Source organism: Dreissena polymorpha, chromosome 7, assembly GCF_020536995.1.
Source record: "Dreissena polymorpha isolate Duluth1 chromosome 7, UMN_Dpol_1.0, whole genome shotgun sequence".
NCBI classification, from domain to species: Eukaryota; Metazoa; Mollusca; class Bivalvia; order Myida; family Dreissenidae; genus Dreissena; species Dreissena polymorpha.
In genome coordinates, this window is record NC_068361.1 from 34,712,476 (window position 1) to 34,732,225 (window position 19,750).

The 19,750-nt window shown below is 35.3% G+C and overlaps 1 protein-coding gene across 5 annotated transcripts in view; it reads left to right on the forward strand.

Moving 5' to 3' along the window:
* The window catches only part of LOC127839234 (uncharacterized), a 177,384-nt gene that overhangs the window by 125,514 nt on the left and 32,120 nt on the right, over window positions 1–19,750 (forward strand). Inside the window, exons 1-2 of one of the 5 annotated variants that reach the window (XM_052367519.1) lie at window positions 15,059–15,123; window positions 15,266–15,643. The exons of 2 other annotated variants lie outside the window; for them this stretch is intronic. In XM_052367519.1, coding sequence (XP_052223479.1) covers window positions 15,306–15,643 — 338 coding nt within the window. In that variant the 5' untranslated portion in view covers window positions 15,059–15,123; window positions 15,266–15,305. Of the gene's footprint in view, window positions 1–15,044; window positions 15,644–19,750 lie in introns of those variants that run through there. 2 more of the 5 variants (XM_052367518.1, XM_052367516.1) reach the window with 2 other exon arrangements.

A 19,750-nucleotide genomic window follows, 5' to 3' on the forward strand; every position in this document is an offset into this window, starting at 1 on the left:
GGACGTCATCTGTCAATGATTGTGTAGGTCAGTAACCATACCGAAGAAATTTTTATAGTTTAATATCGGAAACGAGACTTGCTTTAAACGTCAAAATAAACCATATCTATTTGCTTAAGAGTTGCTCAAATACACAGACGACACGAATATAAATAATGTCGACCATTTGAATAAAATCAAATGTTGGTTTATTTGTAAAATTAATACTTTCACTTCGTCCTGATTTTCATAAAATGACTTACATGTGCATCTAAATTTAAATTTACACATTGCTTCAGGTGATGTACGCTTCTCCAATCGCCATTGGGCTGCTAGATCTATTTAATATAATACAGTACAGCCAAGGCGGCACAAACATAATCCGCTGCTACGCCACGGCCAGATTATTAGTACGCGGCGGCCGAATCGTGTGTTCACGCGGCGTATCGCCGTGGCACTCGGCATGGATCCGCGCAACGACGCTGAGTCTGTATTAACCTCGCGTACTTTCGCGGAGTAAATTCGCCGCATACGTACGCGGCGGATCGAGTGAAAAGATATCCACCTACATGTACATACATGTATGTGTAGCGTAGAATTAATTACACGCAACTGTTAATGTTTCGTACGATTATCATTCTTAAATTTGTAATCCAAAACACACTTCCAAATTTTAATGCTTACGCGACCTTTGGCAAATTCTAGCGTCAAATAAACAGTGCTAAAATATCCTTTGTTTCATAAAAAGCGCGCGAAATTTATGCAGACATTTAGAACGTCGTTTGGAAAGTTTGGGTGTATTTTGTGTTGTATAAATACATGAACATCAGGTCAGGCGTAAATCGTGTGTTCAGTGGGAAAAAAAACGCCCCGATTAGACGTTATTTCATCATCTCTATAAATAGTAACAAATGCCAAAATGTATTTGATACTTAAGGAAATATCGAGAATGTTTGTGTATCGTAAATATTTACCAGCATTTGCTTTAAAACTGGAATATACAAGATTATGGGGTAATTAGTAGCGATATTAACTGTATAGTATGAAGAAAATAAAACGTGTTTATATACGCATATTCAAACAATAGTTATAATAAGCTGATAATTAACAAAACAACAAATACGTCGTCACCGTCTTGATTATTGATGTGGCTTCAAACTGCTAATTTTCTCAACTTAAATATAATAGCAAAATCAACATGCAATAAATTTATAAATCCACCATATGCTGGAGCCTTGACCACTCGTATGTGCGAAAACATAATTACATGACCTTGTTTATGTGTGAAATACATACACTACGGGCAGGAAACAAACTTAATTTGCCAGACACATTAACTATGCTTACATGTATATGCTAATACAATCCGTGCACAATAAATTTATTATGAGTTTAGTTATTATTATAATAGTTTTTTCAAAATTTGTTAACTACATGTAACTAATAATTTTAAATGATTTATTATTTCATGATGCGCATCGACTCGGCATCATGTAGCGGATCGCGGCATGCCTCGGCGGACAGATGCGAAGTTTCGCGGCAAAATGCGACTTGCCGCCGCATACTGACGTAGCTTCAACGACTGACGCGGCATCGACTTATTTCGCCTTGCCGCCGCGGATCGCGAAATACGTTTGTTCCGCTTTGGCTGTACTGTAGAAGCCTGTAAAATTCATTTAATGGAACATTACTAAGCGTTTGTCTTTATAATTTCTCGAGCAATGTTGAACAGCCTATACTTTGATACTGTGAATCGTTTGATTTGATGGCATTCTGTTTCATTTCGGACCCCATGCAATTGTTCAGATCATAATCTCTTTGCTTTATTACTCGAACTTGTTACTTTCTGACCACGTGTGCTACTAAATGTAACCATAGGACTGTGTATTGTGGTCCATGCAAGTTGCTTGGACCCGTGTTGATGATCCTTAAATGTTAGAAAAGCATGTGCACTGTTGATTAAGTTGGTTTGTACAAAAGTTCAACTGAAAACCGCCGACTGCGTCTTTTTTTTATTATCCAATCAAGCCCCAAACATCCAATATCCGGTGTATTACCAGAAACAAACTTAAGATAAGCACGCGTTGTCTGTCAAAACAATGATTGTATAGCTGTTAACATTTTGAAGTAGCTCACACAGTTAATTCCCACATATGCTCTCAGAAAAAGACTTAAATTGCTTAAAACATTTAAAATAACGATATTTATTTTCATAAGAATTGCAAATATATATATATATATATATATATATAAAAGTTTGACAAATTCAATAAACAGATATTGGTTTATTTTCACAAAATAAACTCGCTTTCTTTATTCCCAAAAAATGATGTGTACATGTTGCATTTAATCTAAATATAAATTAAGTTGTTTATTGGTCGTTGAAGAAGATTATGAACTGTACATGACACTTAAGTGTGTAGTCAGTATACAATGCAATAATTGTTTCAATAATGAAGGAACTGAAACAGCGCAACGGTTACAATACAGCGTGTATGACATTCTTTAGGACTCTTTATCGTCAATATTAATCAGAATTCGCTTTTAAAATGGAAATCGGGCATATGCCGGATTATCGAGCAATGGATATAGACGGAAGAAGTTGCATGAATGTGATTGAGACAGTTGAAACGTATGTATCGGGGAATCGAGAGACTCTGGGAAAATACGACTATTACATTACAATCAGTTATGAGTTCTCCATGGCTTCAAACTGTTAATTGCATAACCAATAACGCAATTATCACTCCTCCAGTTGCGGCATCATACAGCTATAGGTGCGAACACCGTTTTGTTTTATACGCAGCATTTAAAGTAAAAAATAACCTGTAAGGGACATGGGTGTGAAATACATGTTGAAATTTTAAAAAGGCTACTCTCTTATATCTGCCAACAATGCTAATAATCCCATATTGCTATAATCTTTGTGAAGATTAGACATGTACATGTAACGTAGGAAAATTGTTCTTCACCACGTTGACCGGGAACGCGGTGAATCGCGGTGAATCACCGCGGAGATGATATTTATAGCATACACGGTGATCATGCTCGACCTAGCGTGATGAAACGCGCGAGATCGCGATGATTTTTCACCCAAAATAAATAATGACCACCGAGTGTCGGTGATTTAGGCAAAAATCACGGGACGCGTAGTGTAATATGTTTGTAAAAGCATTCAAACATAATACACAATAACACTTGTCATCAGCAAAATTTCAATAGCAACTTATATACCAATTATGGCCATACAACTTTTACAGTTAGCACTTTGAAGGCTTTTTTTACCTGACCCGAAAAAATATTATCCTTAAACAATTGACATGTGTTGAAAACCATATAGCATATCCCTTTTTGCTATGTACTTTCAGAGCTCCAGATAAGGGTCGTATTTTCATAATTACGAATTATTTTCAAGTCCGTTACGTATTTATTTTAAAATCTTACCATTAAGAATTACAAAATCAAGTTACGAAGATTATTTTTACATCAGTTCGTATCGATTTTTATTGAGTTCTTTTCGCCTATTAAAGATCTTTGCGGTGCTTATATAGAATGGTGATCGGGTTTGTTTAACAAAGCGCATTATATCCAATAAAAGCGGCGTATACAGTTTATCTGTCAAAAAACAATGGCGGCCCCCCGAGAGCGTCCAAAAAACTGCAAAGCACCCAAAAACACGCTTTTAACATATTGTACGCAAAGTGAGCCGAAGTTAAATGTTTAGAAAGACATTATAGAAAAGATATTATACCATGTTGTATGTTCAGTTGCCGACACAGTTGGAAAAGCTAAACAAAATCGCGACACGACGGGTCCAAACTTAAACACAATTTTTTTTTGAACAAGTGGGAGGGACAAGTCACGTGGCTAATCGTTGAAAAGATTAAAGGGGAGACCCGTTTTAAATGTGAAATATGTAAAAAATCATCTAAGGCATGCAATCTAAACACAGTTTGGGCATATGAAGGTATTGGAAAAATAAAATTGTACAATACTGAAAAGACACTGTTGAACTCGTATAAATAAAGTTGCTAGTATGTTTATTTTGATTTTTTTTGCATGAAAATAACCATTATTATTTATTTTTAGGTCATTTAGAAAAAATAAGAATTATTTTCCAAAACTTAGTAGTACCGTTAAAAATAAAATTTCAGAGTTAAGAATTCTTTTTGAAAATCTGGTAGTAATTTAAGAATTTCACAAAACCTTATCTGGAGCTCTGATATTATAGGCAAATAGATTTGAAAAGAAGTCCGGTGTATGGTTTTAAGTAGAACGGACCTGATTCTGAATTTCTCACCATTACAGTTAATACAACTCAAAAAGGACTGTATACATAAGCGTTTGATTTTATTTACACTTCTGAATTAATAAGGCATTGGACATTATTTAAACAATGACTATACTATAGCCAATGATAAGATGGCGTACCACTTCAAACCACTTCTATAATTGCTATTACAAAATATCGAAACAAAAACATATCAAACGCACGGCAGTGTGTATACCTAAGTTTGGGTCAAAATCTGGTTTACACCAAAGTGAGCTTCCAGAGTAACAACGCATTAACATCGAAATGTTAATCATCATAGCCGTCTGTATGATTAAATGATAAATGAGTTCAATCTTTCTCTAATATTTATTTGTAAGCACGGCTGTTTTCATAGAAAACCCGAGGTAATGTCATAGCCTGCTAGTCGTGTCATCCGACGTCAGCCATCCGACGTCAGCCATCCGCCGTCCAGTACGTCGTGCTAAAACCTTAACATTTTGCTTTAAAATCAAAGTGCTTCCACCTACAACTTTGAAACTTCATATGTGGATACACCTTGATGAGTTCTACACGCCACACCCATTTTGTGGTCACTAGGTCAAAGGTCAAGGTCACTGCAACCTCTAAAAAAATCTGACAAGCTTACATTTATTTAAAACTGCACCCGCAGCCGAGCGCTGGCGCCCGTTATGCGCTGCTCGTGTTAAGATATATTGATCAATTATCTTATTGTGTATTTTAGAATGTTTATGTGATATTAATACTTAATTGTTTTGTAAAGCAAATTTTCATCAGGATATTGTATGTGTTGCCTAATAAGAATCCAATAGTCTGACGGCATATGTATGTGTTGATGATTGCATACAAGTTTAATTTATTTTAACATGGTTCAAATAAAACAAGTGTCATCATACTTGCTATGTTTTCAACAAATCTAAAAAGAGGTCTGTTGGTGTTATTTGTACTAACTTTTTATCATATGAACTCTGAAAGAGACAAATGGAAAACACGTTGTCCATTGCAATTAGATAGATTGTCTTATTATTTGGTAGAAGTTACAAGCATGGTTTGAAAGAGTGCAAGAACCAGGCCCCTAGGTCTGAGGTTAAGTTCACTGTTCAAGATCAAATGAAAAATATAAGAAATTGATTCATAAAACTTTGTCCTTAGAGGGACCTTTTTAAAGATTTTTGCATGTAATGATAATTGTCATTAAATGCTTTATATTGATACATGTACATGTAATCATTGGATCTAAAGAGCTCTAGTATAAACTATTAAAGAAAGAAAAAAGTAACGCTCAAATGGGCTTGATTCACTGAACCCTACAGTATATCGCTTAGACCACTCTGCCATCCGTGCTCATACTATGATTGATTTATTCCAAACTTTATATAAGCAGTCCTCGTAGTTTCACAAAATATAACGACAGCAGCAGAACTCTACAAATTATTCAATTGTTTTGCATTGCAACGCTCAATAATGTTCATGTTTTTAAATCCTCAAAATATACATATATTAGATATTTTAGAGCACAGTTTATGTACAGTTACTGTTTCCTCACACATATCATAACTACAACAAAAATTTGCGAAAATGGAACATTTTAGCTCACCTGTCATTCGTTGTGTGTGTGTGCGTGTGTGTGTGCATCAACAATTTGTTTGTTTAGACAGTAGAGGTCACAGTTTTCATCCAATCTTTATGAAATTTGGTCAGAATGTTTATCTTGATGAAATCTGGGTTGGGATTGTATTTGTGTCATCTGGGGTCAAAAACTAGGTCACTAGGTCACATAATAGGTCAAATAATAGAAAAAACCTTGTGTAGACAATAGAGGTCGCAGTTTACATCCAATCTTTATGAAATTTGGTCAGAATGTTTATTTTGATGAAATCTGGGTTGGGATTGTATTTGGGTCATTTGGGGTCTAAAACTAGGTCACTAGGTCAAATAATAAAAAAAAAATCAACAATTTGTTTGTGTAGACAGTGGAGGTCACAGTTTTCATCCAATGTTTATGAAATTTGGTCAGAATGTTTATCTTGATGAAATCTGGGTTGGGATTGTATTTGGGTCATCTGGGGTAAAAAACTAGGTCACTAGGTCAAAAACTAGGTCAAATAATAGAAAAACCTTGTTTAGACAATAGAGGTCACATTTTTCATCAATTCTTTATGAAGTTCAGTCAGAACCTTTATCTTGATTAAATCTGGCTTGAGAATGTATTTGGGTCATCTGGAGTCAAAAAGTAGGACACTAGGTCAAAAACTAGGTCAAAAAATAGAAAAACATTGTGTAGACAATAGAGGTTGCAGTTTTCATCCAATCTTTATGAAATTTAGTCAGAATGTTTATTTTGATGAAATCTGGGTTGGGATTGTATTTGGGTCATTTGGGGTCAAAAACTAGGTCACTAGGTCAAATAATTGAAAAATCATCAACAATTTGTTTGTGTAGACAGTGGAGGTCACAGTTTTCATCCAATGTTTATGAAATTTGGTCAGAATGTTTATCTTGATGAAATCTGGGTTGGGATTGTATTTGGGTCATCTGGGGTAAAAAACTAGGTCACTAGGTCAAAAACTAGGTCAAATAATAGAAAAACCTTGTTTAGACAATAGAGGTCGCAGTTTTCATCAAATCTTTATGAAGTTCAGTCAGAACGTTTATCTTGAATAAATCTGGCTTGAGAATCTAATTGGGTCATCTGGAGTCAAAAAGTAGGTCACTAGGTCAAAAACTAGGTCAAATAATAGAAAAACATTATGTAGACAATAGAGGTTGCAGTTTTCATCCAATCTTTATGAAATTTAGTCAGAATGTTTATCTTGATGAAATCTGGGTTGGGATTGTAGTTGGGTCATCTGGGGTCAAAAACTAGGTCACTAGGTCAAAAACTAGGTCACTAGGTCAAATAATAGAAAAACCTTGTATAGACAATAAAGGTCACAGCTTTCATCCAATCTTTATGAAATATGGTCAGAATGTTTATCTTGATAAAATCTGTGTTGGGATTGTTTTTGGGTCATCTTGGGTCAAAAACTAGGTCACTAGCTCAAATAATAGAAAAACCTTTGGTCAGAATGTTTATCTTGATGAAAACTGGGTTGTGATTGTATTTGGTTAGTCAGGTGAGCGATTCATGGCCATCATGGCTCTATTGTTGTTTAATTTAGTCAATTGACCGAAACGTGAAAAGTTCCCTTTAAATAAGTTTGGCTACCATAGGCATAATTTTACATTCTTTATAAGTAGTGACTATATTGTATTGTTTAACAAGTATTCTTTATAAAAGCCCATGTCAAAGCCACAATTCAAGTTCAAACGTCATAACATAGCCCATCTGGAATTAGTTTTAAATAAAATGTACCATTCTTGTTAACCTGGGCAGTCATTTGTATTATATGTATTATGTGCTTTAAGTCAGTTTAAATTAGCATTGTAGTGAATGCACTTCTTACAATTTCATTCCAGTAGGTTAAACCCTTTCCCCGATAGATGCATATAATCCCGAGCGCCGACAACATTGTAAAAGCTTCGTAATAAATTTCCATTTGAGTATCAGGTATCTCGCAAATGATTTTGATATTTTCCTGAATAAAATAAAAGTAATATACGCTGTATCATTTTCATATTTTAGTTCCTTCAATATTGCAACAATTATTGTACTGTATCTGACTGCACGCAAAGTGCCGTGTACAGTTCATATTCTTTTACAACAACCAATTAACAGCGTCATCTATATTTATATTTTATGCAATATGTACAAGTCATTTTCTGGAAATTGGGAGAAAGTATAAGTGATTTTTCAGAAATAAACGTTTTTTTTCCCATTTAATTTGTCATAATTATTTATATTTTGTGTTGTCTGTGTATGTTTGTTTGGTTCTCTTTTGTTTTTAGCAAATCGTATGAAAATTAATATCGTAATGATACATGTATAAAGCAAGTCCCGTTTCCGAGATCATATACGAGAATTACTTCGATATGTTTAGTGACATATAAAATCATGATTTTGACAGACGACACGTGCTTATCTAAAGTTGGTGTTTTTGTAATACACAGGATATTGGATTATCGCTGCTTGATTGAGCAATAAAACAAAGACGCAGTCGGCGGTTCTCAGTAGGCCTTTTGTACTGACCAACATAATAATTAATAGTGCAGGTGCTTATCTAACATTTAAGGATAAAACACATGGGATACTTGACACTTTGGGCTTGTTTGGGCCATAAAACGCAATCCCCGTGGCTTTTTTCAGTACCAAACGTGTCCAGAAACTAATGAGTTCTGGTAATAAAGCAAAGACATTATGATCTGAAAACTGCATGGAGTCTGAAATGAAACAAAATGCCGACAAATCAAAAGATTAACTGCCTAATGTTTCAGTATAAAATTCGATATTTTAAGGTGGGGTTCTCACTGCATTTCCTATTGCATTCGCATACGCTTGTACTACTATTTATATCCTTGTATTATTTGCACAAATTTATTCTGTTACCATGGCTGACTACTTAGATCAGCTATTTAACAGTGACTAGGATGAGTCTGAGTTATCTGGTTTCTCAGAGTTTGACTCTGATATTGAAGTCGGTGATTTGTCCGATGATGACATTATTCCCAATGCTGAGGCTGCAGATGATAATTGGACAGATGACTTCAGTCTATTGAGGGTGCGTCTACACAAAATATATGACTACACAAAAATAAAAACGTAGATTTATTGCTGTGCACATTTGAAAATGTCAAAACATTTTTTAGCTCATCTATTTTTTGAAAAAAAATTATGAGCTATTGTCATCACCTTGGCGTCGGCGTCTGCGTCGGCGTCGGCGTCCGGTTAAGTTTTGCGTTTAGGTCCACTTTTCTCAGAAAGTATCAATGCTATTGCATTCAAACTTGGTACACTTACTTACTATCATGAGGGGACTGGGCAGGCAAAGTTAGATAACTCTGGCGTGCATTTTGACTGAATTATGTGCCCTTTTTATACTTAGAAAATTGAAAATTTTGGTTAAGTTTTGCGTTTAGGTCCACTTTTTTCAGAAAGTATCAATGCTATTGCATTCAAACTTGGTACACTTACTTACTATCATGAGGGGACTGGGCACGCAAAGTTAGATAACTCTGGCGTGCATTTTGACAGAATTATGTGCCCTTTTTATACTTAGAAAATTTTTGTTAAGTTTTGTGTTAAGGTTCATTTTATTCCTTAAGTATCAAAGCTATTGCTTTCATACTTGCAACACTTACTAACTACCGTAAGGGGACTGTGCAGGCAAAGTTATGTAACTCTGACTGGCATTTGGACGGAATTATGGGCCCTTTATACTTAGAAAATTGAAAGTTTGGTTAAGTTTTGTGTTTTGGTCCACTTTACCCCTAAAGTATCATAGATATTGCTATCATACTTGGAACACTCGCAAACTATCATAAGGGTACAGTAAAAGGACAAGTTGCATAACTCTGGATGTCATTTTAACGGAATTATGGCCCTTTTTTGACTTAGTAACTTTGAATATATGGTTAAATTTTGTGTTTCGATCCACTTTACTTCTTAAGTAAATTCAAGGCTATTGCTTTCAAACTTCAAATACTTTCATGCTATCATGAGGTTACTGTACCTGGCAAGTTGAATTTTACCTTGACCTTTGAATGACCTTGACTCTCAAGGTCAAATTATTAAATTTCTCTAAAATTGCCATAACTTCTTTATTTATGATTAGATTTGATTGATACTTTGACAAAACTACTCTTACCTGACATACCACAATAGACTCCACACAAACCATCGCCCGTGCCCCCCCCTCCCAACCCCCCCCCCCCCCCCTATTTTTTTTTTTTTTTTTTTTTTTTTTTTTAAGATCATCTCACAAATGACCACCACACCCTCACACTATACCCCCCCCCACCCCACCCCCTCCCCAATTTTTTTTTAAACGGTTAAAAAATAAAACTATTTATTTTGATTATTTTATGTTTGAAATACCGTCCAACCATCGCACCCAAGAATCCCCCCCCCCCCACCCCCCCTCCCCCCACCCCCCCTACCCCCACCCGAATCCCCCCCCCCCTATTTTTTTTTTTTTAAGATCATCTCACAAATTACCACCACACCCTCACACTATACCCCCCCCACCTCACCCCCCCCCCATTTTTTTTATGAAACGGTTAAAAAACACAAATACTTATTTTTATTATTTTATGTTTGAAATACCGTCCAACCATTGCACCCAAGAATCCCCCCCCCACCCCCCCCACCCCCCGATTTTTTTTTTGCCTTTTTTTCGCATTTTTGGAAGAAAATGTAATAAATCTCCACACACCCACACAATGCACCGCTCTTCACTCCACCCCTCCCTCCTTTGTGATTGAAAATGAGAGTCCCTTCACCTTTAAAAAGAAAATAGATGAGCGGTCTGCACCCGCAAGGCGGTGCTCTTGTTTTCATTAGTAACCGCTAGCACCACATTATACCTATAATTATAATGCCCTAAACATAAATTATCGTAATATAATGTACATGTTATAAAATAAAATATTACACATGACACGATCATATATAAATAATATAGTAATTTATATTATAATTGTTGATAATTATAATATAATTATGTTAATAATAATATTTATTTCTCTTTTTCATTTCAGTTTGATGAGTTCAACGAGCAGCCGAGAGAACGCCTACAAGATGGATTTGATGTAGACACAGCCACTCCCATGGATTACTTTTGGCTGCTGTTCTCTCCGCAGCTGCTTCAGTCCATTGTGGGGCATACGAATGGTTACTTCGATTTGAAGATGGCACAGCCGGACTTACCAACAGACCTTAGACGGCAGGACACAACTGAAGAAGAGATGAGGGCATTCCTGGCCATCAACATCCTGATGGATATCAACCAGCTCCCCAATGCCGAGATGTTCTGGTCGTCCAATCCCTTCATCAACACTGCTGGAATCACCAGCACCATGAAATGCAACAGGTTCCAGAAGCTGGTGCAGTACTTCCATGTTGCGGACTGGTCGACTGAGCCAGGAAGAGGAGAGCCCGGATACAACAAACTCTTCAAGGTGAGACCTGTCATGGAGAGCGTCAGCCGGACATTCCAGGACATCTACACACTCAACAAGGAGGTGTCCATGATTGCGTTTACCGGCCGCATCAGCTTTAGACAGTATATGCCCGCCAAGCCGATCAAGAGAGGAATCAAGGTGTGGATGCTCTGCGATGCCAGGACAGCCTTCCTTGCTTGTTTTGAGGTATGCCTGGGGCGACAGAACAACCAGACGGAACACGGACTTGGCGACAACGTTGTGATGAGGCTAGTGGACCACATCTACCACTCCTTCCGCTGGTTATTCTTTGACAACTTCTTCACAGTTATACCTCTCATGAAGGAACTCCCGGAGAAGGGCCTGTACGCCTGCGGGACTGTCAGGGTCAACAGGAAGGGATTCCAGAGCCCAGTTGAAGAAACCAGCAGAGGTACGACAGCGCGGAGACTTCAAGATTTTGCAGATGGGCGACACCAACCTGACTGCCACTGTGTAGAATGACACGCGACTTGTTCACCACTTGTCCACGTTGAGCGACCCTACCGTCATTTTACCTGTATAGTGACGATGTGGAGCCAACGTCCTTCAGCTACAGTCGCCACACAGTGTGAACTAAGTAAGATGTTTGGAGCTGTTCCAAGAACTACTGGCGATAACTCTTCTGGTTTTTTCTGAACTGTTGCATAGTGAATGCCTTCATCATGTACAAACTGACGTCCCGCAGGAGAATCGGCAGGGAGCGGTTCACCCACCTTGATTTCCGCCTGGAACTTGTCCGGGAACTGGCTGGCGGGTTCTGCAAAAGAAAAGGTGCAGCACCGGAAGGCAGAGGGAGAGATGGCTTGGTGGAGCAAATGAACATGGGGGCCATGTCATGTCCTGACTCTCCGACAAGACAAAGACCTGCAAGCACCACACCTGATACCTGAAGCAGCGGAAGGAGACGAAGTTCGGATGTGCTACTTGCGGTGTCCACCTGTGTCAGGATGGTTGCTTCGCCAGATATCACAGTCTTTGATGAGTACTGACTTTACTTGTAATGACACTTTTTAATATCGTTTTTCGAAAAAGTGTCATGCAATCAAGTAAAAGTTATCATGGACATTTTTGCTAAGGAAAGGACATTGGTTAGGACATTGCTACTATATATATATATTGCAACTATATTTTCAGTATTCAGATTATTATATTTTTTAAACTAAGAAGTAAATAATTTATTTAATATTTTAAATTTTATAAGCCATGAATTGTAAAAATTGATTTGATTTTATTACATTTGTCATGTAGCAGAATAATTAAACAAACTTAATAGTCAATAAGTTGTAAAAACACTTCTTACTTTTGTCTACAGAAGTCTCATATGTTTGCAAATTATAATTTATTGCAACCTATAATTGTTACTTTGTGTAAAAATACTGTTGTTGTGCTATGTAAATATATATGTTTATTGTTATGTAAATATTTATGTTATGTAAATATATATATTTATTTTATTATTAAATTCGTAATATGAATATACATTGAAATCATGTGTATTTGTAAATTTAACACTGAATAAATTCTGTTTTATCTGAAAAAAGTAGGTCTTCTTTGTTTGTTTAAACATATCTTATGCGTTGTTTACAATACAGACTAAAATTTATATGGTTGGAAGGAGAATTCATTTCTCTACAATCTTTACATTTACACAAATGATGTGAAATGAAAGAAACTAAGTGAAAATTAAGCTTAAACAAGACAGGCGTAACAGTTGAGAATTTTTCCAATATTTTTCCAATAACCCTATTGAGATGGTGTAGTCAGGCTTATCAGCCTTATATGGAGTTACTGTTATCAGAACAGCAGGACTGGTATTGGCCTGGAGTGGAGATGGTGTAGTCAGGCTTATCAGCCTTATATGGAGTTACTGTTATCAGAACAGCACTTGGTATAGGCCTGGAGTGGAGATGGTGTAGTCAGGCTTATCAGCCTTATATGGAGCACAGACCCTAGATTACACGGATAAGAAACGGGACCGTTATGCCAAATATCTTGTTGTGTCTAAGTCACGTGACCGTGTCGTAACTATTGATCTTTTGTCGAAGCGCCGAAGTTATACATTTGATGTACCCACTCACGTATTTTGTTAAATTATAGTTTCATTTCTAGGTCGATTTTTACAATTTTAGCGGGTACCGGTAAAAAACTCCGTCATTTCGTAGTTCTATAAAGAGTGTATGGTAGTGTACGGAACAACATGATTAAAAACAGCATTATCATTTGACCACAACGGGGTTTAATAATCTTTCCGAAAAATACTAATAATACAGAGTTATAATTTAGAATTCTATATATTTATAACTCTGATAACTAATAAAGATATTTCAATATACATGCATAGACAGTTTTCATAGGGATTTGTCCCTTTGCCTCCCATGTTGTGACTAATATTAAAACTTTCTAATTTTATCAATAATGCTTCAATAAGGTTTTATAAGCATTATTGATAAAATTAGAAAGTTTTAATATTAGTCACAACATGGGAGGCAAAGGGGCAAATCCCTATGAAACAGTTGACCGTGATTTTCAAGAATCTTTAAATAATTTTAATTAATTGCTAATTGATGGTTAATAACCTTTCATATTACTTTACATAATTACCTTTTTGATAATAAACAACAAACGATGAATATTTTGACACCCATTATATTTGAAGTATGCAAAGCCGAAAAATATCAAGAGGGTCTGCTATATACGCTGTTTCATCATAAAATTAACACCATTTCTGTGTTATAATCAATAGCTGAAATCGTTAATTTATTAAGCTTCATTAATACTAAGCTTTATTGATATGTCTCTAGAACAAAATACTACAATATATTCCATAAAAATATAATAATATGGCAAAGGAAATTCAATGGCCGGTTTCTAAACAAAAGCATAATCGCCAAGACCGTAGCATCAGTTCAGTGCGTTAGGAACGCGCGCTACTTTCTTCCGCCTTCATTCCTTAATTACTATCGTTTTTAAACATTTTTTTCTTTCGTATACAGTATTCTATTCTCCTAAGCAAGATGTAATTTTTAAAACTGAACTCCAAATATAAACGCTACAAATTGGTATTAGGTACGAACATGTCAACCGTAAATCTAGATTTTAAAACTCCAAAACGGTATGATATTTGCAAAAGTTTAAGTTATAACTCGCCGGGCTGTCGAAATCAGAAGAAAAACTTAATATATATTTATATATCTGTTTACTACGTATCGTAAGCTTTCTAATGATATATAATTTGTCAAAATCGGCCGAGAAATGAAACTAAAATTTAACAAAAGACGTGAGTGGGTACATCAAAATGTATAACCTCGGCGCTTCGCTGTACGCTAATTGTAAAAGATCGATAGCCACAACACGGTAAAACGCGCGGTGGTAAAACATAAAATGTGTATTTATTGTGTTTAACTCGCTATAAATCCATTAATAAAAACGGGAATATACAAAAAGTAATAATAATTTTTTAAATAGGAATTAATAAGCAACAAGATAAGGTATAAACCAATAAAATCGGATGAATAATTGTTGCATAAGATTGAATTTACTACAGTAAGGGTCAAATACTCGATTCATCTCCTATCAATATACAGAGTTACTGTTATCAGAACTGCATGGCTGGTATTGGCCTAGAGTGGCAAATCAGATAAGAGGTCTATCAGGGAAAGGGTTAAAGTAAACTGACACTGTTCATGTTCTCACATGACAGTTTACATCGTGACGTAGTGAGACTGGTCACTAGTCCCACAAAACAATGCCGCAAAGAGCTTTTAGGGTTATACGTGAGACAAGGTTTTACAAGTTCACATAAGATTTTCTGAGTCATGTTATAAGTGGTAATTGTTGATCTTATATAACTAGTATATAATATATATGTATGTATCATATGTTTATATACTGATGCAGATTTGTTTGTAATTATAGTGTCAGAAAGTGACTTTGTTAAAACTACTTAATCTACAAAATGGCAACAAGTTCTCAGTCTTCAGTTGAGCCCAGTTCTAATGAAGTGAAGGACTATATTTGTAATGCCTGTGAAGACCAGAATAATGCTGAGACCAGTGCTGATTTCTATTGTAAACAGTGTGAACGATTTTATTGTGGAAACTGTATTGATCCACATGGTAAAGCCTTGGCTAAACATACTACATTTGGAAGGGTCGAAATAGATAAATGGCCAGTTTCAAAAAAGGTGGTGGATTTTCTACATACTTGTGATGTTCATAAGGAACATAAAATTGACCAATTCTGCAACCTGCACAAACAGCTGTGCTGCCCTCAGTGTGTATCTGATCAACACAGGTATGTACTCTTCAGCTGTTTAGTGATTATAACAATATGATTACACAAATTATTATATATTACAGACAGTTAGGCTTTTAAACCCATATTCATCATGATGTAAATCCAAAGAAAGAGTCTTAAATACAAAGTTCATGTTCAAATCCACCAACGGGTCTTTAAATTAAGAATAATTATTATGCTTATATATATATGCTGTCATTATGACCTTGAAATTTCCTGTTAAACACTTTACAATAGAATGACTCGTGATCATAAGAAAAAGAAAATAGAAAAAAATCAATGTTTACTTGTGGCTGGGCCAATTGGAAAAAACAAATTCTGATTGCTCAAGATATAAAATACATAATTTTACCAAAGCAAAGAAATATCCTTTATTTCTGATATAATTGATAACCAGTCAATAATACATTAAAAAATTTGTTCTTATGATTGGATCTGACAATATGTTGGTATCTAAGGACAATTATTTTAAACCATTCTTCAGGAAAATAAAAAACAATATGAATTCAAAGTAAAATTGCAAATAGCTCATCGAAGTTAGGCCCTTAATGTTTATAACTTGTTTACCATTTCTTGTTTATGTTTTTTTCACTTCTAGTTTTCCTTATGGGGTCTATAGGTTTACCCTACCAAGCTTTATGTCGCTCTTCCTGTCCATCAGTCTGTATTTCCGTTGAACTAGATCATGAAATGTCTTGGAAAGTAACTGAAAATGCTTGCAAAAAAAGTTAGTTTTTCCCAAATAAGACCTACAATTTCCAAAATGAACGATTCCCAAAAATTATGTTTTGTAGATCTCAACATTTTGTTCATCTTCCATCCAGCTATATAAGTTCAACATTAGTGAATATAATACTCACAACACTTTTATTATCAATTTTGAAGCATTTTTCCGCACAAATCGAAAAGTTATTTTCATAAGCTTTGTTCCCATCTCTGCATAGCTTTTGTTGTTTATTTTTAATTAAAAAAAATCCCATATTTCATTCTATTTATTAACAGCTAAATTATGGAAACAAAAAACTAAAAGTAACTCTGCTCAGGTAAAAGAACCTAGGCCATTTGTTGAACAGCAACCTTTCCACTCCTATGGATAAATTATGTATGTGGCTCAACATTTTAAACATCAAAAAGGGCTAACCACAAAAAAGTCATCGCTCTATAAGACTGTTAACTACCATGGAAATTATGAAAGCTGTGTCAGTTCATACAAATCAAACTAGAAGTATTTTCATTTAAAACAGGATGACAGGATTATGCATTTCCTAAGCAGTGTTCTGGTGAAGTTTCATAAAAGGCAGGGCAAATGTCTCATAGCTCATAATTATTTTACAAATGTTTTGAAACACAAACTAATAAACTTAAAGTTAATGTTTGTTATGATCGTCTAAAAGCTTACTCTTTTAGCTGAAAGTTTAGGACAGAATTTTGGAAGCTCCTTATATCATATGTGTCATACACTAATTATGACCATTAACTAAAGGAGTTGAGTATTTTACAAGCCAACGTCATCAATTACAAGGAATATGTGACCCTATAGTTTTCATGCAGCCAACATCAAAACCTTGGAAAATAATGCAAACAAGGCACAATACTGATGTATGTTTGAATCTACTGTTGGCGTTGTTGTAACCGTTACAACTGATGTTGTTGCAACTGTTGTGGGGATACCACTGTGATAGCCAGCAGTAAATTGTGGCTGTTACATGCTCGAATCTACTGTTGGCGTTGCAGTTACTTTTATGCTGAAGAGGTTTCAAACTTTCTGTCATCATTATGAACATTGGGTTCAATTAAAGGACTCCTTAAATTTATCTGTGAACTTTTTAATATATTTAATATGGATGAAAGACACAAGGAATTACCATGACCTATGTATCAAAGCAGTTTTAGCTCATTCAAAAAAACAATTATGAGCTATTGTCATCACATGAGCGTCCGTGTTGGCGGCGGCGTGTGCGCCAGAATCCGGTTAAGTTTTGTGTTTAAGTCCATTTTTCTCATAAACTATCAAAGCTATTGCATTCAAACATGGCACACTTACTAACTATCATGAGGGGACTGGGCAGGCAAAGTAATGTAACTTAATACAGTAGGGTATAATATTGTGGGAAAAAACAATAAAGTTTAAATAAAAATGGCTTCCTTGTTTTTCATTTTCTTCTTCAAATTTATTTGATTTCAATGCTCTGTATGAAACCTGAAAAAGATAGAAAATATTTATATTAACTGTATAACATTTGTCCATCTATCTTCAGATCGTAAATATAACACAATTATTAACATAGTTACAGTTAAAACAATGGGGAACAGAATGATGCGAGTTACCGTAACTGGGTAACTGACAGGGATAAAATGTCTTGGCATGGCTGTAGTTGTGCATAACGCGCATCAAGTTTTTTAAATTAAATTTGGGGGTAAAAATGTGCGCCTTATTCACAACGTTTTACGGTATTGAAGATAGCAACTTGATATTTGGCATGCATGGAGCTGCACATTTTTGAGTGGTGAAAGGTCAAGGTCATCCTTCAAGGTCAAAGGTCAAATATATGGCTTCAAAGCGGCACAATAGGGGGCATTGTGTTTCTGACAAACACATCTCTTGTTTAAATCTGCTCCATTTAAAGATGTGACTGCCAGGGATCTTGGTATAGATGAAATTCTTTATCATACATGTATATATATATATATATATATATATATATATATATATATATATATATATATATATATTATATGTTGTTAACACTATGGAAGCAGGACATTGGCAGTGATTTTTTTACCTGCGAGTCCCGAGTCCTGGACTCACAAAAATCATTGAGGATGCAAAGTTTCAAATTATAAGAGTCCCAATGATGCATGGAGATTTCTAACACAATTTTATTTTGAAGATTGCAGAATATCTTAATAATCATCAGTATGCAGGTTTTCAACAGCTTGAAGTGTAAAGAAGCCAGTTTTACAAATTTCTGGAACAGTTTACTTTAATTACAAAAATGTTGGACTCTTTCTTTCAATTTTTGGACTTGTACATTTGCAAGTCATCGAGTCCCAGGACTTGTTTATGGCAGCAGGGAATAATCTACATGTGCGTCACGCGTCTATGACGCACAAATATCGAAATAGACGCATAGTTTTGAAATATGTGCGTCCACTCAGACGCATTGCTGAAACGAATCCGTTAACGCATACGCGAATCATGATAAGTACGAACCATCTTGGGTATGAGTCTAAAGTGTAGCGATGAACGCTGAGTTTAACCAAATGAGGCTTGAAGACTGCAACAAGTCTTTTGATTGGCTCTAGTCGAGCCGCTGCTGTATAATACAAACCGATTAGAATCGACCATTTAAATAGAGTGTGTTATGATATTTTCTAGAGTCCTTGGATGAAAACCTGCTTTAACTTTTTGTAACTTAGTTATAAATAATACAGAAAAAAATGCCTCCGAAATAAGGTGTTGAAGCTAAATCCAAAACAAACTCCTCTAAACTTTAATAATGGTAGGCCAACGGCTCGCAAATCAGACGTTTACAATAATATTATCAAGCTCGCAATTCGGATGTTAACAATAGTATTATCATCGATTTGAATCAAGTTGAAATGTTGTAACAGGTTACATTCATGTAACAGATAATTTTATAGCCTATGTGAAGGCAAACAAGATAGTGATGACCCTGAATTTGTTTTTTTGGTTTCAACATGTTTTTGAGATTATTAAAAGTTTATTGCAAAATATAGTATTTGAGCTAGTGTGATTTAGACTCATTTTCTTCACTACTTGGTATCTTTCAAAATTTGGGACACATTCTTTTTTAAGGTGGACTCATTAATTTTTGCCTGGGACTTATTGGTCTAAAATTTGCGAGTTCAGGGACCCATAGATAGTTAATTCTAGATTATTCCCTGTGGCAGTTTGTAAAAAATCACTGCATTGGGAGTCTTCTTTGCCTGCTAACATGACAATGAGGCATTGAAATGAAATAACTTTGAGTTCCTGCTGTTGTTTTCTTCATTTAATATACACAGCGTCAACTTCATTTGCACAGCAGGAGAGACAGGTGCATAATCATGTTTTTTGGTATTAATAAACAGTGTTTTTAT